The following is a 21,635-nucleotide window of genomic DNA, read 5'->3' as shown; positions in this document are numbered from 1 at the left end:
GTTCCAGGTGATTTTGTCCCACTTTGATCACAGGTCAATTATACATAACAACTAACTCTCCAAGGGCTGTATCTCAAGGCCTGCGGGCCAACCCTTGAACAGCCCTGACTGGCCATGTAGAATAAAGAGGTTTGAAGAAGGGCAATTCACATAATAAAAGCATGACTTATGTTCTACATTTTGAAATTATTTATTGGCTAAAACGTGATGATAAATACAGAAAAGCTAAACAACATCTTTACTTGACCCAATTTTTTCCTCTGATGCCGATCTTAGTTTCGCTTCAATGAGTTCTTCTACTCTGGCAAGAACGCTTTCCATTAAATCAAATGTGAAAAGAGCTGACTGTAGAACCTAAAACGTCAAAAACAATTAGTGTTGTTTAGATTAGCACAGCAACCGTACACATTTCTGAATAGATTCTAATACACGTTCAACTTCAAGGCAAAAAGCTACTGTAGGAACAGATTCAAACATGAAAACACACACCTGAAGCTGCATTTCTGGGGTCATGTCAGGTAACGTCTCTCCTCCAACCGTCACAGTACAGACTGACTTTTTAGAGTGGGCACCTTAAAAAGGTAGATTATTTTGATTATTTTTTCTTTTTTTAAAAGAACATTCAAAAAAAAAGCGATATCTTCATTCCCTGAGAGGAAAAAAATGTGCAGTTCTGTTTTTGGATAGAAGCTGAAACTGACGATTTGTCATTGACGCATTTCTCACCTTTCTTTTTTTCATTTGTGTTCTTCATTTCAGCTTCATAGTGGGCTCTGGACATATTCAGTCCCATGTGAAGAGGCTTTAAATAATCTTGCTCAATCTTGGGAAGTTCTGCCCATACTCCTGTCTGTCCATAATATGACATACAATTCATTAAAGACTTGCGTCAAACCCCTCTTATGGAACTATATAATACAGTTCTTTGTTCTGCGTCATTTATACTATTTAATGTTAACACTATTTATTGGACAAGCAATAAAGTTGTTACTTTCTTGTGTGTTTCCCCAATCAGTTGGATTAAACCGTATTACTCTCATTCAGTTAGAAATATAGAGGCAAAAAGTAGATACATGGTAAATATGCTGATCATTGTTTAACAGCTAAGCTAAAGAATACAGAAATCCCAAGCAAATGCATCCAAACATGAGCAGGGAAATAAGTAAATATTTAAAAGGCATCATAATAAGATAAAGATGCATATGGGAGAACTGCTGTTCAGAGATGTCATATATGCTGTACCATACATAGGCTCCAGCTAATATTGCACCAGGTGTGTAGTTTATGCTAAATATGTCCAACAGCTAAACAAATAATCAGAACCCATATAAGATAATAAAGAGGTTTTAAAATATTAAACTCCACAGCATGGTTCCTAACCAGAAACCAGTGGATGTCCTATCTGGGGGTTGACGAGATGCCAGATGTTGGAGCGCAAATTTTCACTTTCATTCTACAATTCTATTTTTGGGACACTTTACCTAATAAAAGAACATCGTACTATCATATCCATGCAAGCCAAAATCAAATGGCTACTTACTTCATTATCGGTTTCATCTTTAATTAATAAATACCTCAAAAGGTTCAAAGAGGCCATTATCCTTCAGAAATAAAAAAAATATATGCATTAAACATGGGAAAAAAAATGTACGCAAATAGTATTAAATGTAATTATGAACAGTGTTTATGCCCATTTTTATAGGCAATATTCCAATTTCATGGATGAATATGTAATTCAGCAGACGCTTCAGAAGCGTTTTCAGTTTCTATGGCAACAACAGATCAGTGCCTGCTTCTGTGTCACATGACAATTAGATGTTCCTAGCAAAAATATTTGCAAGACTACATTATTATTTCACAATTGTGGGCATTCAGGTACTAGATGTTTGTAATGCTGTATTTAGTTACAAAAGGGTTACATTTAGCTGAGAAAGTGGAATGGTACCTTAAAAAACTGACCTTGGTGTAATAACCAAACTGCATTTGATCTGCATCAGTTCACTCTAGCATTTTCGTGGGACTGGGGTCAGAAAGATTCCAGATCTCAGAGGAAATGCAGAATGATTACGCTCGCTGAACCTCAGCAACGCCTTCCTTACGAGAAAACGTTCCGAGGCTTTGGCTTCTTACCGATCGGAGTTCTGAAGCAGATCCGTTTCTGCTCTTTCAGGGAGGGAGAGTACCATATGGAGGAGAGGAGTCAGGCGAGGCCTTGCAAAACATGTGTTTCTGCCAGTCTAAAAAGCAGAAGAAAATAAAGTAAAACAAACACTTTCATTTAAGACATGAAAACATAATACACGCAGTCATGTATTATAAAGCAGAATGTGAGACAAACTAAACAACTGCCTAATACTTTAACAGAAAAATCAGGGAGATGATCCCCTTTTACAATACAGACCATACAGGACAACTCATGTGTTTCCACACGAATGTACTTAGTGAACAAGAACTATCTTTCATATATATATGCTGTCCCTTAAAACAGGATTTTTGAGACGTTCCACCATGGCAGGAAAGGAAAACACGATTCATAGGAACCCCCTGCGGACATTTATTCATAACGCGATATCTGAATGTCTGGCGTCACCCTGCTCTAACGCACGGCCGCTGTAACATATGCAATTAACACACGGAGGGTGAAAATCCAATCGATGGCTACACAGAAACAGCTGAAGCCGTCACTTTATCTGGGGCTGGCTAAATGAGACCACCTTTTAAGCAACTCCTTGTTTAGTTAAAGGAGATTTTCCCCAACATGCATCCCACCGGTATTTGTTTTCCTGGAACATCTTTGTAAGATGGAAAACTTCACCTAGTTGTCTGACTCCGATATTAGAAAAGTTTTAATCGCAGATTCCTTGATTATAAAGCATGCTAAATCTGAATATCTAGCCATTACCCATTTCTGTATCACATTTGACAAAAGACTCCATGTTCTTTTGGACCATTCTACTTATTACGATGAGTATTGCCCCGAACAGATGAACAACTCGCCATAAATAGATATTTTAACATATTCATTCTGAAAATAGAGCCGCATAATGCATGCAGCCTCACCTTCAGTGCAAAGTCTATCTGGTTCTTGATGTTCTGAATAATATATCCTTCCACGCCAGCGTGATTACTTGTCTTTAACAGACACCTAAAGGTAAAGCAGGTCATTAGCAAGAGCAGGGCTAAATAAGAGGTGAGAAAGTTCTTAAGTGGGAAAATAATAATAGCTACTAATTGATGGGCGCAATTGTCAGATTTTCTTCCGTTTGAATACGTCATACCATAAACTTTTGGTATTGTATCAATGGTAAGATATATGGGGTAATTTGTGCGAGACTACAAATTGCATCTCAATAACCTGTTGTAAAACATTTTTGAAGGTTTGTATATTTGTTTATTGCTACAAAAACATGAAATATTAGATGACAATAATTTTTTAAGCAAATGCCACAACATACAGTAGTTTGCTTAGTTCTGCCGTATTGAAATGGATCTATCGACCACAAATATTAAACCAGGGCTATAAAAATATACATACTATGCACGTTTGTAGTTTTTATATGTATATTTAAAGTATCATGGCAATATCTAAATATAAAAAATACACCTGTACGTTTCCTAGAAAGCATACTATACAATGTATGTCCCATGAAGGGCCACCTTGCCATCTTTACCTGAAAGGTGTTCTTTAACATTGTTCTTGCGTAGATGAGCTTTATATAAAATATTTACCTACTGCTGCCCATGCTGAACAATTGCCCTATTGGCCAAGCCTCAGACAAATGTGGCTCTTTCAAAATTCTTATTAAAGCCACATATTAGATTAAATTGAAATGGCGCCTTTGATCAGGACTACATCTCCCATAATGCTAAGAGGCTGGCTGAGGAGTATGGGAGATGTAGTCCTGCAGCAGCTGGAGGGCCGCAGGTTGGACACCCCGGGCTTAAGAGCTACCTATTACCTACTCAAAGTCTGTACACTGTACACTGTACAAACTATACACTGTCCTTCAGCTCCCCTGAATATGGCTTATGGTTTAGTTTATGTGGAACACATGGCCTAGTTCATCAGCTGTGCTACCTGGTTTTATACACATCCCCATGACCAATAAAACATCTATTAAAATGTTTTGATTTGGTTTTTATTCACATAAGAATACCAACACTAAGCAAGTCCAATATTACCTGAAAAGCATGTATTTTCCTTCCGCCACAAACTTGTCTATCAGTAATTGTAACATCTGTAAACTTTTCTTTCTCTATGAAGAAAGAACCCAAATGACATAAAGAAATCACATTTTGGTAACTGTTTGTTCTTACATTGCACTTACCAATTGTTCAATTGGACAAAGGGTCATCACCTTCACCAACCCCTAAAGACAGGAATCAAAGAGAGACACAATGCATTATTTCTAAATATCTAGCCATTAGCTCATGTAATATTATCCATACCATCGTATAACAAGGCCAGCTTCCCCTTTACTGTCTGTTATTGCGACATATCCTTAACATTCTCATGCCACATCTTTATGTCAGGAGAGTCAATAATCAAGAGCTCACCTAACCCCTTAAGCTCTCCAGATATAGCGCCCCTAACACCTTACTGCTTGAAAATCCCACTGGAATAACTAAGAGAAACCCATGAAAAACTTTATGTAGGGTTTCCTGCTCTTCTTCTTCAAGCAACAAACATCTACTCAGCACACATTATTACGTACACTACTAAAAATATAAATATGTCACATACAGAGGAGAATAGCGGGAGTTACCGCTACACAATAAGATGCGCAAGTTAACCATATCCCTCCTTTGCCAAATGGATCCATTTCTGAATAAGGAGGTCAGGAAAATCGTATCATGTATACAGCGTGCAGAAGGTTAGGGGTGTTCCGATCCAGCCTGAAAACTTTTTTTTTTTAAAGAAATAAGAGCGAAGGGGCATGTGCGTACATTTATAAAGACATAAAAAGCACCATACTGTGTTAACACATTAACCTCACCTGTACTAATTGGAGCACCGCTTTAACCTCCAACAAGTCCTGATGAAGACTTTCGTTCTCTACTCTTAACAAGCTACTCTCCAACAACTCCTACAAACACAGAAGCTCACATTGGAGGGGTTCGTTCTATCAGTCTAGTATCCAAACTTCCAGAAGTAAACTTACAAGTCCCTTGGACAAGACTGATTCTTCCGTTCTGCAAAATAATAATAATAATTGAAGAATTCCACACAAAAAAATTCTCATACCGGGCAACAACTCATCACATTAACTTCACACGCTAAACAACCTTTGGGTCTAGTGACACATTAACAGGCAGAAGTGGGGAACTAAAACCCGCCGTGAACTGGGGTAGACAGAGATTAATTACCGCTCCATACACACAATATATTTTTCATTTTAGGTCTGTGGTCTTATGTGCTCTCGACGATGACAAGTTTGTACCTTTTTCTTGTCCAAGCATATTCTCCTGGAGGTGCCAGTATCATACCGCATTCAGTGTATAAGGTAAATGTATTTATGCCCCATACTCTTGCTTTTCATTCTCTTGGTTTCTCATTCTAGTTCTCAATGTTTCATTCATATTTTGTTAGCTTTTGGCAGTTTAACCCACTCAGTTTGGTTTTCTACTTCCATAGGTGAGATAGGACAACTGTTTTTTGGGTTTTTTTTTTTTTTTTTATTTATTTTTTTAGATACCTCTGTAACCAAGAACCCAAATATATCTGTAAAATAGTCACATTATATGGGACACTTGACCATTACACCAACAGGGACATCACAACCTAACTACACAGACATTAATATGTAGTTGGTCCCCCTTTGCAGCTATAATATTATAGTTGGTATGAAGTGGTTGTGCTGATATGCTGTGTTTGGTTCTCGTCAAACGTGGCGCTGCGCATTATGGCCAAAACCTCTACATTGTTCCAGAAATCTTTTTGTTAGGTTTGTTCAGATGCAAACCTAAGCCGTGCTGCTTCCTCCAGGAAACCCTTACAAATAAACTATACTTGTTCAGTCTTTCTAATTGTTGCTGCCCATCAACTGCTTTTCTGAGATCATTGCCGATGTCTTTCCTCCTTGGCATTGTGTTAACACACATCCGAATGCTCCAGACCAGCGAACTGCTAAAACTTCAGCTTTTATAGAGGTGGTCACACTTGCTGATGGTCAGTTAACCAAGGGCATTTGATTAGATGTTCACTTATTCGTTTAGTTTACATCATCAAGGCATTAATATTGCATTTCTTATCGTTTGCCACTTAAAAGCAACACAGAAAAAGCGAGCAACTTATGCCTACATAAAAATACTCACGGGCTTCGACAAATGACTAAACGTCTTTAATAATGTTTCACCCTTATCAATGATATATTTATGATGTATTTTACCCAAAACTAAATAATACAAATGCATCTGGGTTTCACAGAATGTTCTTACCTTTTTATCAGCACATCCACATGTTCCATGTTAGCCTTCAGAAGAAACAACGGTCTAAGGAAAACAAAAAAGTCATTTGGTTGTGACTATGCCAATAAATCAATAGAATTCTATTGTAAAGGGGCATTCATCTATAGCGTCCTGGTAAGTAAGGGGGTCATTTTTGTGATTAGACTTGGCAGGGCGTGGAATACATACTCCTGATATTTACACAATGTTAAAATGAAAATATTGGCGCTCGTTTTAATTGTGTTTTGAGGACAGTTTTGGGACTGGAGGTGAAATGATTCGAGTTACGTTATTTTAGTGAGCCGTCGTGTACATACACTTGTATTTACGTCTCATTACAATACATCACAGCCTGTAAACAAAAACACTTAACGTACCAGTGTTCTAACTGCCTTAAGGAGTTTATAGACATACCAACCTAGATTTTGGAGATATCGTGTTATCCTCTTACCCGAATACACATGGAAAATCGTCCATTCCGATATGTTGCACAAACAGAAGGTACGCAAGACATGCGAAAGGCTCATATTTTCCTTCCTCAAGGTCTTTACTTTCTAACGCCTCTGTTACGTTACCAAGCTGTACAAATGCCTTGGGCAGAGATTCCCCCAATGATACCAAGTACCTCTGCAACATAAGGATTGTGTGTTAGCAGCATGATTTCCGGTGTGTCCCAACAGAGACATTTTCTGGGCTTTCAAGAAGTTCGGTTACACTTACCAAAAGCTCTTTGGCAAATAAGCGAAAAGGATTGTCGTCAATGCCATCGCAGAGTGGATTTAGAGGTGCATTGAGTAAAGGCTGCTTCAAACAACTATAACAACTACAGAAGAAGAAAAAAAAACCAAAAACATTTGACAGCAGTAATAGTCTATACATTACAAAAATCTCCATTTACATATATATTACATAAACACACAATGTTCTCTGTTGCAATTTTGACTTTTAGCAGTCCAGGTCGCCTTGACGTAATATATAGATGTGTGGCAGTTTTGATACTGAACGCTTATTATATGTTCTCAGGGAATATGGAAGTCACCCCGGAATCATACTGAATATGTGCTTTTTATTATTGAAACCAATTGGTGCTACCAGTCTTAAAATGAGGAGTGAGGTCAGGTGGGGTAAGATGAGAGGGGCAATGGGGTGTTCATTACTAAATGCAGCCGTAAGGGGGAAAGGGTCCCGGAAGCACATGTATACACAACCAGTGTCTGTGGACAAAAGCTGATGAGCAGACACTCTACTCATCTGTGTTCACTCGCTTAACCTGTGATGTCAAGAGGAGCCACGGGCCACTGCACGAGCCAGCCATAGACTAAACGGACACTCCAGCCATCGTATGCACTTTAATGCGTGTGATAGGTTTTATATTTCGTAAATGCATTGGGGGATTGTGCAATAAACTATAAAAACCACAGGCTTTGTAGTAATATTTGCTGATGCCGGGAATTGTGTAGGTTGCAGGTCCTCTTGAGTTTGATGATGACTAACCATAGTAATGATAATTGGGAACTACTACTCCTTAAACGCCACTTACAATGTAACCAGTTCTTTCCTTAGCTCTTCCGCCTCAGGTTCCTTCGACACGTCTGTATTTTGAGCGACAAATTCAACAAACGGTTCTGCAAACTGGACCAAAGCGGAGCAACACCGGCAAAAGGAGTACTCATCTGCCTCGATCTGTTCTTTAGTATACGGCACGGGCAGACGGCACAACTGAGAACGGACGGTCGATAGGGAGAGTCCCACAGAATAGGCATTCTTCTTTCCAAGTTTTAGGAGAACTGCAGAATATGTGCAAATGTATCTTTTATTCTAGATAATCAGTGCTATTCTACCTGTTAATATTAAGGCAGCATATTAGACATGTTTTAGTGTCCAATAAAATAGAGCAGCGGTATGAATAATAATAAAAGTATGCTTATTAGAGAACACTGCAGGCACAGGGAGGCTGAGGTTATATCCATTTTCTTTTTGCATTAACATGCAAAAATCTGACACTGAAATATTTCTTTAATCTAAAAATAAATAAAAAAAAACTTTTACTACAGTCAGTGTTTTGTTATATATAGTATGGGCACAAAAACACATTTGTTCATAAAATTAGTCTTGTCTTGTGATACACCTCGATACACCAAACTCACCTTGGTCAAGATATCCAAGTTCATTGAGAAGGACAACATTACTCAAAGCCAACTATGTTTTAATGCAAAATAAAGTAATTTATGGTGTTCTTAAATAAGGGCATTCGAGGTTTTGTTAGATCAAACAGAAATATTACCTTTTTGAAGAGGTTCAAGAAGAAGCAAAATAATTTCAGCTATCTGCTCCGTGGCTTCATCTATATGTTCAAGTAAACCCAGTAAAACTTCCTTTGGATTACACAACTACAAAGCAAAGCAGTAACACGTGTGTTAGAAACCAGCGAGCACATAATAATCGTATTTAAATAGCTTTCGGTGGGGAAAATGACAAAACAGCCAGGGGGTCTTTAAGAAATCTTAAATATGCTTTATACAGGGCTGTCATTTAGAGCATAAGTTCATTTAATTGGACCTTCCTAGTTTATTTGGATGACAGTGAATGGAAACCAGAACTTAGCTATGCCACAATTATCCAACTACCCAGAAATCAACAGGGACAAAATCTATCAGGATTGTGAATAATGTACTTATTCCTAATTTATATATGTATATGTTTTTTGTTATGCTGCAGTTCTTTTAAGTATCATGCTTTGAAATATCATATACCACGGACCTAACTGGAACATACGTTAATTAACGCTGATAAATGATCCCCAGAAGCCCCTGGTATGTAGTAGTTATTAAATGAGCAACCTATTAGGATGAAGTGGCCAAGGTCAACTTTGGGAGGGGGAAGCGATTATAGCGTAGCAAATGTCTTTTTAAATACCTATTTTCATAGGCGATTCTTTCCAGCGGGACTCATTAGCATAATAAGCTCAAGTAACTAACACCTTGACAATGGGAATTAAAGACGGAGTGCCACCTACCTGAATCAAGTCATTAATCATCTGCAAGCAGAACTGCCCTTTCTCACTCTCAGCAGAGCATTTTTGAAGGCATCTAGTAATGGGGCCAACAAGGTTCCATCCCATATTCCCGATAATGACCTGTAAAAACATGTAGCCAGCTTACAAAATGTTTTGATAATGCAGTGAGAAAAGGAACATAAACCTAAATTGTCTACCATAAAACCCCTGAAAGCAGTGAGAAGTATCCTGAGCGCAAAGAATTACTGCTCATTAAAATGAAGTGCTCACGCACAGGGTTAAAAATCATTTTAATGAAGCATTTATGCTGTCACCGTATAAGTATGATCACAAACAAATCACACTGAAAACATTTAACATATGTTAGATTATCATTAGAACACAGCGGAAGGAACACAATAAATGATCGAAGCGTATGTAAATACGATTTGTAGTCATAAAAGCCGCAGTTTTAGCTATAAATCCAAATTCCTCCTTAAAATATGCTCACAGACATCCCGACAAACAGCAGGTCCGAACACTAAATCAGATTAACCCATTAAGATGACTCATAGTTCTGTATACCAGCACGGATCTGCTCCATGGGATTACATGTAAGCTCCTTTTCTCATGTCTCAAAAACATATGGAAAGAAATTAAAATCCTAAATAAATTATTTTCACAAAAAAACCCCAAAAAGGTTATATAATATATAGAACCTATCTTTAGATTTCCCTCTAAAGTGCCCTGAAAAGGTGCAAAAATCGGTCTAAAATTTTAGGAATCCCAATCTCTTCAGTGTATACAAGGGTTTGTTTGCTAATAAATTTCAACCTCACGTAAAGTGCAAAATAATAATTTATGATGATCATAAGCTAGTATGCTTTGCGGTCCTGATCCCAGCAACTCCAGCCAAGCTGTATTAACCCCTTAAGGACAACAGGTTGTCCTTAAACCTATTCATGACAATACATTGTGAGCCCTTACATGTACGGGCTTTGTCGTGAAGGGGTTAAACTGGATTGCATGCTTTTCCAAGAAATTTCCTGGTAATAGGAGTCTAACAAGTTTACTGCCGTCTACAGACACCCAGAGAAATCAATAAGCGCTGTCAATCTCGCAAGAGTGGAAGGACTGTGACTAGAGTTCCACTGTGTCTCCAAATATAATTGCAGCACCAGGAAGTTAACCTCTAAATTAATAAAAAAGTATGCGTTCCCCACTTTGCTATGATGTGAACCATGCGCGGGTCACTCGAAACCTGGATGTTGTCCACTACTACAATACATTGTTCACAGCACGTCTCTTTATCGCTTTTTGTCCTTATTTGCTATATATATATATATATATATATATATATATATATATATATATATATATATATATTAAATTAACGAGATCTGAGGATGCCACACATACTCCTGCTCCAGTAGTTTTGCAAAGACTGTAAAATCAGTTTATTAGTTTAACAATAAATGATAATAAATATCACTTGTGTTACCATCTGACCTTGTTTTTCTCATCTTGGATTATCTGGAGCAGAAAGGCCACTCTCTCCTCCTCCAAACACTTCTGGCAAATTGCCACAAACGCATTAATATCTTCTTCATTAAAATCCAAATCTGACAGATTTTGCTGAAAACAAACAGATGTATATTAAGATTTACATCATTTATATTATTTATATATATTTTTTTAATTAACCGTTATTAAGTTCTGGTATTGAATATCCCCCCTTTGTTAACAAAACTTGGCAAGTCTTACTTACAAGCCTCTGAATTATTTCTTGAAGATCTGCATCTGCCATTATACAAAGCGTGCATCAAAGATTAGGAAATCTGGAAAATAATTATAAACAAAAGAGGTGGAAACATAAAAAAAGCACAAATACTTCATTATTTCGTTCGTCATTCCTGTTAGTACCTTGGGGATATTTTAGGGATGCCAAAGACGTACCCAGCCTAAAATGTGGACTCTCCGTCTTTAGCTTCTGATGGCTATAGTTAAGATTTACGTCGGTAATTTTCTTAGAGTAAGGAAAACCTTTAAATGATTTCGTTGGGGACGTAAAAACAGAGCAGGTTCCCAAACGTGGCTGGTTCTGAGAAACCATCGCTTGGGCACCAGTGTGTGTTATTGGGTGACATGGGGTTAATTTCCAGAGCACTGACTGAACCAGTGAGTTACTTATCAATTTTAAATATAAAGAATACATGGGAGGAAAACGTTTTTTCAATATCTACAAAGATGCCTGTAGCAAAATATTATTTACTTTATATCACCAGGAAGAACTATTCCTAGATTGTAAGCTCAGGTGACCAGGGCCCTCCTCACCTCACGGATTGTTATGTTATATACTACTTGTAAAGTCCTGTCCACTCACTGTACAGCGCTACGGAATATGATAGTGCTGTATTAAACAATCATAATAATAATAATAATAATGCACGGCTCAGTTACATGTCTGTGGTTAATAAACACAATTATGGATATTGCAGTTTAGAATCTCTCAGCAATAAGACTGAGAGTACTAAAAATATACATCTCGCTCTTTGTATGAATCCAGACCTGTCTGATATAAAGTAACTGATGAGTGGAACATGCATGATCTCCATATCCCGTCTCCATATCTCCATATATCTATCCTGTGTGAATATATATATATATATAATAGATGATAAACCTGGATGAGAGGGACTTGATGTCAGTTCCTGCCTCGGATGATGGGTCTGATGGTCCAAGCGCCCAGGGATACAGCAGCAGAGGAGGAAACATGCAGCGCCACAAGTCAGGGGAGCATGGATTGACAACCTGTGCGTTTCAAGCCTCAATCGACTATCAACTTCCGGGTTTATCCAGAGTGAGGCTTGAAACGCATGCTCGGGTCTCCGCAGTCTAGGCGAGTGTGCCTGATGCTGGCGTTGTGGATTGGACATGGCGGAGAGGAAGAGTTCGTCTAAGTCACGGAAGTCTGCCAGAGGCGGCTCAGGTTGGTCCCCGGAGGAAGGCGTTATGTTCTGTGGTTCTATTAATTAATTTCTGTGTCCTGTCTTTATTGTCCTTAATAAAATCTGTTACTTGTGGTGAGGACCCTGTGAAGGGGTGAATATAATTTCTGGTTACCAGGTAATTGCAGAATGTAGATAAGTATTCTTTATATGGCGCTAACATTCCGCAGCGCTGTATAATTTACATTATAGGGTGGCTAACAAGATACAGCAGGAGGTGAGAAAGCTCTATAACTGCAGAAGGTTTCACTTCATTTATTAATGTCATCCATGTTTACACTTCTGTCCTTTACAGCAGGGGCTTCCAATTACATTCTTTAGGTGTTTAGACGAACAGATAAGTTGTGAATACTCCGCTGTGGTGTAAATGGGGTACGCTGCGTTGGCGTATAGTTAGTGAATACGCCGCTGTGGTGTAAATGGGGTACACTGTGTTGGCGTATAGTTAGTGAATACGCCGCTGTGGTGTAAATGGGGTACACTGTGTTGGCGTATAGTTAGTGAATACGCCGCTGTGGTGTAAATGGGGTACACTGTGTTGGCGTATAGTTAGTGAATACGCCGCTGTAGTGTGAATGGGGTACGCTGTGTTGGCGTATAGTTAGTGAATACGCCGCTGTGGTGTAAATGGGGTACGCTGTGTTGGCGTATAGTTAGTGAATACTCCGCTGTGGTGTAAATGGGGTACGCTGTGTTGGCGTATAGTTAGTGAATACGCCGCTGTGGTGTAAATGGGGTACACTGTGTTGGCGTATAGTTAGTGAATACGCCGCTGTGGTGTAAATGGGGTACACTGTGTTGGCGTATAGTTAGTGAATACGCCGCTGTGGTGTGAATGGGGTACACTGTGTTGGCGTATAGTTAGTGAATACGCCGCTGTGGTGTGAATGGGGTACGCTGCGTTGGCGTATAGTTAGTGAATACGCCGCTGTGGTGTAAATGGGGTACGCTGCGTTGGCGTATAGTTAGTGAATACGCCGCTGTGGTGTAAATGGGGTACGCTGCGTTGGCGTATAGTTAGTGAATACGCCGCTGTGGTGTAAATGGGGTACGCTGTGTTGGCGTATAGTTAGTGAATACGCCGCTGTGGTGTAAATGGGGTACGCTGTGTTGGCGTATAGTTAGTGAATACGCCGCTGTGGTGTAAATGGGGTACGCTGTGTTGGCGTATAGTTAGTGAATACGCCGCTGTGGTGTAAATGGGGTACGCTGTGTTGGCGTATAGTTAGTGAATACGCCGCTGTGGTGTAAATGGGGTACGCTGTGTTGGCGTATAGTTAGTGAATACGCCGCTGTGGTGTAAATGGGGTACACTGTGTTGGCGTATAGTTAGTGAATACGCCGCTGTGGTGTAAATGGGGTACACTGTGTTGGCGTATAGTTAGTGAATACGCCGCTGTGGTGTAAATGGGGTACACTGTGTTGGCGTATAGTTAGTGAATACGCCGCTGTAGTGTGAATGGGGTACACTGTGTTGGCGTATAGTTAGTGAATACGCCGCTGTAGTGTGAATGGGGTACGCTGTGTTGGCGTATAGTTAGTGAATACGCCGCTGTGGTGTGAATGGGGTACGCTGTGTTGGCGTATAGTTAGTGAATACGCCGCTGTGGTGTAAATGGGGTACGCTGTGTTGGCGTATAGTTAGTGAATACTCCGCTGTGGTGTAAATGGGGTACGCTGTGTTGGCGTATAGTTAGTGAATACGCCGCTGTGGTGTAAATGGGGTACGCTGCGTTGGCGTATAGTTAGTGAATACGCCGCTGTGGTGTAAATGGGGTACACTGTGTTGGCGTATAGTTAGTGAATACGCCGCTGTGGTGTAAATGGGGTACACTGTGTTGGCGTATAGTTAGTGAATACGCCGCTGTGGTGTAAATGGGGTACACTGTGTTGGCGTATAGTTAGTGAATACGCCGCTGTAGTGTGAATGGGGTACGCTGTGTTGGCGTATAGTTAGTGAATACGCCGCTGTGGTGTAAATGGGGTACGCTGTGTTGGCGTATAGTTAGTGAATACTCCGCTGTGGTGTAAATGGGGTACGCTGTGTTGGCGTATAGTTAGTGAATACGCCGCTGTGGTGTAAATGGGGTACACTGTGTTGGCGTATAGTTAGTGAATACGCCGCTGTGGTGTAAATGGGGTACACTGTGTTGGCGTATAGTTAGTGAATACGCCGCTGTGGTGTGAATGGGGTACACTGTGTTGGCGTATAGTTAGTGAATACGCCGCTGTGGTGTAAATGGGGTACGCTGCGTTGGCGTATAGTTAGTGAATACGCCGCTGTGGTATAAATGGGGTACGCTGCGTTGGCGTATAGTTAGTGAATACGCCGCTGTGGTGTAAATGGGGTACGCTGCGTTGGCGTATAGTTAGTGAATACGCCGCTGTGGTGTAAATGGGGTACGCTGTGTTGGCGTATAGTTAGTGAATACGCCGCTGTGGTGTAAATGGGGTACGCTGTGTTGGCGTATAGTTAGTGAATACGCCGCTGTGGTGTAAATGGGGTACGCTGTGTTGGCGTATAGTTAGTGAATACGCCGCTGTGGTGTAAATGGGGTACGCTGTGTTGGCGTATAGTTAGTGAATACGCCGCTGTGGTGTAAATGGGGTACGCTGTGTTGGCGTATAGTTAGTGAATACGCCGCTGTGGTGTAAATGGGGTACGCTGTGTTGGCGTATAGTTAGTGAATACGCCGCTGTGGTGTAAATGGGGTACGCTGTGTTGGCGTATAGTTAGTGAATACGCCGCTGTGGTGTAAATGGGGTACACTGTGTTGGCGTATAGTTAGTGAATACGCCGCTGTGGTGTAAATGGGGTACACTGTGTTGGCGTATAGTTAGTGAATACGCCGCTGTGGTGTAAATGGGGTACACTGTGTTGGCGTATAGTTAGTGAATACGCCGCTGTAGTGTGAATGGGGTACACTGTGTTGGCGTATAGTTAGTGAATACGCCGCTGTAGTGTGAATGGGGTACGCTGTGTTGGCGTATAGTTAGTGAATACGCCGCTGTGGTGTAAATGGGGTACGCTGTGTTGGCGTATAGTTAGTGAATACTCCGCTGTGGTGTAAATGGGGTACGCTGTGTTGGCGTATAGTTAGTGAATACGCCGCTGTGGTGTAAATGGGGTACACTGTGTTGGCGTATAGTTAGTGAATACGCCGCTGTGGTGTAAATGGGGTACACTGTGTTGGCGTATAGTTAGTGAATACGCCGCTGTGGTGTAAATGGGGTACACTGTGTTGGCGTATAGTTAGTGAATACGCCGCTGTAGTGTGAATGGGGTACGCTGTGTTGGCGTATAGTTAGTGAATACGCCGCTGTGGTGTAAATGGGGTACGCTGCGTTGGCGTATAGTTAGTGAATACGCCGCTGTGGTGTAAATGGGGTACGCTGCGTTGGCGTATAGTTAGTGAATACGCCGCTGTGGTGTAAATGGGGTACGCTGTGTTGGCGTATAGTTAGTGAATACGCCGCTGTGGTGTAAATGGGGTACGCTGTGTTGGCGTATAGTTAGTGAATACGCCGCTGTGGTGTAAATGGGGTACACTGTGTTGACTTATAGTTACGGCGGGACTGGGAATGGCTAAGCCGTCTTGTCGCTTTAAGGCCACAAAGCCGCGTGTTACATGTTTGTTCGCTCGCAGCCACACGCAGCAGCATACCGTGATTACTAATGATTATTTACAGGTTACAGACGTGTTACCAAGTATGTGTTCTATGTCACGTGTGCTAAATGTTCTTTTATTTATATATAGAATCATATATTCTAATATATTTATTTCTCATAGAGAAATCAAAAATCAGCGACTTGAACAGTGAAGATGCTGCTAAGAGGTACTGTGTGTGTGAATTTCTTTTATTTTGGCATAAATTAAGTATTGTTTCTGTTTTTACCAAAAACAAAAAAACGTTACTGAACTCGATGAAGCCACCGGTGTATAACCCGCCGTTTACTCCACAGACGAGCTGCCCTGGAAAATGCTATCAGGCGTAAAATTGAAGCAGAGAAGCGGGCCCTGCGCATCGTCGAGCGACTCTTAGAAGATGATGTTACCGAGGATTTTCTTTTAGGTTGTGTAAGTATTATGAAAGCCTCGTTGCCTTATTAGAAAGAAGTAGTATTTGGACTATTAACCCCTTAATTTAATTTTCAATGGGTTTAGGGATCGCCCGTTGTCCTTAAGGGGTTAAATGGTACAAAACACAGTAAAAAAAAAAACAAACTTTAAATAACTTGCATTCAGGTTACTATTATGGCATTTTTATGTGTATATATATGTATGTATACGGACATATACATAAATACAACAATTATATGGCTAAAAGTAAAATTAAATAGTATTTTTTTTTATTGTACCCACCGAAGCTTTCTGAATGGCTGTGTCTTACCTAATGATGTTCAGATAGATCTGTTATACCAGGGGCGTAACTAGACGCCTCAGGGCCCGGGTGCGAGAATCTGTTAAGGGCCCCCCCACCCCCTCACCCCCCCCAAAAAAAACATGATTTTTACCCAACAATTATTTTTCAACTAATTCAACAAATTCAATTTACATATTGAATCATATCTGTAAAAAAATCAAAGAAAAAGGGGCGCATGTACAAAGGGCATAATCCAGGGGTGTCCAAGTTTTTTCTGCAGTGGGCCACTTCATCAGAATTGTATACGTGCGCGGGCCGCACTCATTTTTCACTGTGACAAAAAATATGGCCTTTAATAAAATATGCAGATTAAAATAAAGTAAAATGACACAAAACCTTTACTCTTCCTCTCACTGATTTCTGGGCCTTGAAAGTTTTGCGACTACAAATTCAGGATTCCCTAGATTTATTCTAGGGATGAACTAAAATGAAAATTCTGGACCAAAACATTCAGGGTTCACTTAGCCAAAACCGAAAATGACCCCCACCTTTAAAAATAATAATAAAAACTCACATGTTTAATAAAAGTAGGTAACACACAATTGGACAAAATTAGCAATATGACTTGGCATGATAGGAGTGTGATTGCTAACAGCAATCACACTCTTATCATACCCAGGCAACCAGTAAATGCTGGTACCTAGGCATGATGGGACTGTGCTCGCTGTGATTGCTGTTAGCAATCACACTCCTATCATGCCAAGTCAGCCAGTACATGCTGGTACAGGGTGGCTGTAAGTGATGTGCAGACCCCATACTGCTGGCAGCATCACTACACAAGGGGGGCAGCTAGCCAGGTTTCAGCATGTACTGGCTGACTTGGCATGATAGGAGTGTGATTGCTAACAGCAATCACAGTCCCATCATGCCTAGGTTCCAGCACTTACACATCCATACTATCACACACACACACACACACACACACTCATTTATTCATATAATCATTAATTCACAGATTCATTCCCTCAATCACACACACTCATTCAAACACCCTCCCCACCCCCTTACCTGCACTGCATCTCCCTTCGATGCCGCTCACAGACTTCAGCAGTGGGCGCGGCCTCCCTCTGCCTTCTCTGCTAAAGCACAGAGGAAGTAGGATGTGACGTGAACTCCGCTTCCTCTGTGCTGTCCAGAAGACCCTCCCACAAGTAAGTAGCAGGGCTTGAGGTGCGGCTCGTGTAAGATCGGTTGCCCTGGCTGCCGATCTTACGCGGGCCGCACCTCGAGTTGGTTGGACGCCCCTGCCTTATTTAAAAAAAAAAAAAAAAAAAACTTAAAAAAAGATTTCGGGCGGCCCCTTGGCTTGGGCCCCCCTGCCGCCGGGGCCCGGTCGCAGTCGCGACCCCTGCGACCCCGGTAGATCCGCCACTGTGTTATACCATTTTTGACTGCTAGGAATAATGGGCATTATGTATATAGAAAAAGTGGGGTTATCACTATAGCAAATGCAATAGTCCTATCTTCTGTAGCTGATGAAAGACCGCTTTTCATCGTTAGAATATTTTTTTAAAGAACCCCGCCATCTTTTCCAAGATTGGTCGCATTGCGTTGTGCGATATCTTTTTAACTGAATTGATTTTTTTTTTCTTTCTTAAATTGCAAATATGTGTGTATTTCTGTTTAACAGGGTAGATATATTTCTCCATCCCAGTATAAGGACTCGGTGGAAGAAAGATTTATCGTTAAGCTATGTGGTTATCCGATATGCAAAAAGAAGCTTGAAAATGTAAGTCAGATCAGATTTATTTTAAATCTGGAAACAAATTGTTAAAGAAACAAAACAAAAAAAGTCTAACAGCTAACTAGATCCAGAACCTTTAATATAAATAATGTCTATATTTGCAGTATTTTATATGTGTGGTTTGCAGACCTATTTGTGTGAGTATATATAATATATATATACACACACACTACTGTTCAAATGTCCTTGTTTTTTACAAAAAAGAAAACTTTGTCCATTAAAATACGATAAAATGGATCAGAAATATAGTGTAGATCGCTCCCGTGTTCCAATAGCACATTGTTAGCTAATCCAAGTTTAAATTAAAAAGTCTGATTGAAAAACCTTTAGCAATTATGTTACAGCTAGAAATGTACTTGTTTTCCAGGAAAACCGCTAAGTGTGTGTATTTATATAAATGTTTTTTCTTTCTTTTCTTAAAGCAACATAGTATAAAATGTAACACACCGTTAAACATGTGCAGTCAAATGTGATCACAAACCATATATACTATCTGTTTTCAAAAGGTGCCAAAACAAAAGTATAAAATCTCTACAAGAACGAATAAAGTCTACGACATCACAGATCGAAAGGTAAGTTTCCAACTTCTGATATAGTGACTTTACCTTTCACCGGTACACTATAACAGCTTTTTTTCTTCTAAGAAACCTAGACAATAATATTACGGCATCTGAATTCTCTGTCAGACCACCTTGACTAACTATATACATTAATTTTGGCTTTTATGAGTCTTTGTCCAAATATCACGGTGCTGTGAGATCCAAACATGTCTACGTTTCTTTCATTGCCGTAATATAACTCTATAAATGCCTTTAAAAGCAAATAGAGACCATCTCGCTGGTTTGGAAAAATCAGTTTCAAGCATGTGACACCTAACCCCTCCGTTTTAATAGGATAAAAAAATAAATGTAAATTGGAACTGGATGTTAAAAACAAACAGAATAAAAAAAAACTTTGAGGAAAAATCATTTCTTGTTTTTATTTTCCAGCCTGTCCCCCCAGTTATGCAGATCTGAGCCCAGAAATGCCACACTGCCTCCCAGCCTCCCAGACATGCCACTCCACCCCCCAGAAATGCCTTATACCCCCTGTATGCCGTAGTGCCCTCTGCTATGCCTTATACCCAGATATGACTCTGTGCCTCCCAGATATGCCATTTATCCCCTCTATGCCTTATACCCCCTGATATGCCACTCTGCACCACCTTAGACTTACCCCCCGTGCTCCATACTCCTTGGTGTCTAGTAGGGGCAGCCGGTGAGCGTCTGCACGAAGCTCGTAGAAAAACCTGTGCTGCTGGCCTGCACTTTCCCTGGAGCGCCATGTGACGCCGGTGCTCCATCATAGAAGCCCCAGTGGAAGTGCCGGCAGTAGTGAAGGATATCTGCGCGCATCATGCAGACGCCCACCGGCTGCCAGAGAGAAAGATCCAGATATCCTGCAGCACTTCGCCGGCTGCCAGAGAGGAGGATCTGCTGAACATTGTGCAATGCGCGCGCACAACCTCCGCCGCTGCTGGCCGGTACTTCCGCTGGGGCTTTTATGGTGGAGCACAGGAAGGCCACGTCACGCTGGTGCTCCATCATAGAAGCTCCGGCGGAGGAAAGTAGTGGAGGATGTCTGTGCGCATCGCACAGACGTCCGCTGTTTGTCCGAGAGAAGGATCCGGGTCCCCTGCAGCGCTGCGGGGATCTGGATCTTAGTGTTATTATCCAACCTCTATTTGATGTCTGATTATAAGACGAAGGGTGTTTTTCAGAGCCTCATCTTATATTCGATAAAATCGATTCAACTAATCGATAATTAGTTGTTACAGCCCTACTTGAGAGTTCAGTATTGTTTTAGTGAAATTTGGACATCAGTACATTTTGTTTTCAAGGCATGGGCAAAGTCATATGAAATAATTATTCATTGCCCTCTAAGTATACATACTACAGGAGATCTGCACTTATGCAAAACTGAATGCATAATGTGCATGGATGGGGCAGCATTAACCTTCCATATAAAGCCTATTTCGGGATTTGGTCAGAGCTTGAACATTTATACTTCTTAAATTGAGATGTAACCATTTCAAGATACAATCTTGGTATGATTACCCACAATAAGAAATAAAATCGTATGACATATTGAATGATAAGAAAATTAATGTTTTAATTTTCATTTCTTTTGTCTTTCAGCGCTTCTGTAGTGATTTTTGCTATAGGGCATCCAAGTATTACGAAGCTCAACTTCCTCAAAGTCCAATCTGGATGAGAGAGGAGGAAAGGTAATTGCATATCTTAAATCTATCATCAGTTAAATTCCTTACATCTGGATGAACATTTTTGTTTGAACATTCCTCCCTTTTAGTGTGACATCATTTTAAGTAAATATACTATGCAATACAAAGGGACAGATGTGCTCTTTCAGGGCACATCACTTTGATCTGCGTTTAGACTGTCCCCATGTAGTAAAGTTCCTCACTTACTTGTGAACCACTTTGCCATTGCTGGTTTGTGAACCTATGTTCAATCCTACAAAGGCAAATGAATCCGTCAGGAGGAGGCCAGGTACAGACTGGGACCTAAGCCGGGCTGTACAAGTCCAAGGATCCTAGTAGCTACGGCTCGTAAAACTCCACTGCTGGCCCTTGACTTTTACCATAATTTTGATACCCATAAGTAAGACTCCCCATGAATTATCTTTTAACACTTGGTGAAAACACATATGTTTTTGAGCAAGCACGTCCATATAGTAGAGGTTCCCATGTGGCCCTAGAAACCCGGGGCTGGCCCTAAACCCAAATTCAAGAGGGAGCCCAAATGCTTGTTCCCAGCTCCGGACTCCTCCTACTTCTCTGATTAATTGTCCCCGGCAGCCTCTCTGTCTTTCCCTGTCAACTCAACAATAGATTGTAAGATCGCTAGAGCAGGGTCCTCTACACCTTCTATAACAGTATGCATTTGTTTAATGTTTAGTTTGCTTTTCTTTCTAATTGTAATAGCAGCTCAACATATGCAGATTTAAATTCGTGGTT

At 40.5% G+C, this 21,635-nt stretch overlaps 2 protein-coding genes across 2 annotated transcripts in view; one reads left to right on the top strand and one right to left on the bottom strand.

Moving 5' to 3' along the window:
- Positions 1–225: 225 nt before the first annotated feature.
- Positions 226–11,249, bottom strand: LOC149279441 (glomulin-like). Its single transcript, XM_089501212.1, has 18 exons — positions 11,211–11,249; positions 10,952–11,077; positions 9,464–9,583; positions 8,732–8,837; positions 7,988–8,234; positions 7,168–7,270; positions 6,899–7,074; positions 6,439–6,492; positions 5,163–5,193; positions 4,998–5,087; positions 4,329–4,370; positions 4,183–4,256; positions 3,061–3,145; positions 2,131–2,237; positions 1,531–1,601; positions 727–852; positions 490–572; positions 226–354 (listed from the first exon to the last, which is right to left on the bottom strand). The coding sequence occupies exons 1-18, from the start codon at positions 11,247–11,249 to the stop codon at positions 226–228; spliced, it is 1,809 nt and encodes a 602-aa protein (XP_089357338.1).
- Positions 11,250–12,376: 1,127 nt separating this feature from the next.
- LOC149279440 (putative RNA polymerase II subunit B1 CTD phosphatase RPAP2) overlaps positions 12,377–21,635 on the top strand; it is a 28,364-nt gene continuing 19,105 nt past the window's right edge. The window contains exons 1-6 of the mRNA XM_089501211.1: positions 12,377–12,431; positions 16,242–16,287; positions 16,415–16,529; positions 18,506–18,604; positions 19,126–19,191; positions 20,797–20,885. Coding sequence (XP_089357337.1) covers positions 12,377–12,431; positions 16,242–16,287; positions 16,415–16,529; positions 18,506–18,604; positions 19,126–19,191; positions 20,797–20,885 — 470 coding nt within the window. The remainder of the gene's footprint in view (positions 12,432–16,241; positions 16,288–16,414; positions 16,530–18,505; positions 18,605–19,125; positions 19,192–20,796; positions 20,886–21,635) is intronic.

The sequence above is a fragment of the Sceloporus occidentalis genome, unplaced genomic scaffold (genome assembly GCF_023333645.1).
Source record: "Sceloporus occidentalis isolate IW3139 unplaced genomic scaffold, rSceOcc1.0.p SCAF_166, whole genome shotgun sequence".
NCBI lineage: Eukaryota > Metazoa > Chordata > Lepidosauria > Squamata > Phrynosomatidae > Sceloporus > Sceloporus occidentalis.
This window is presented reverse-complemented; position numbering and strand designations above follow the sequence as displayed.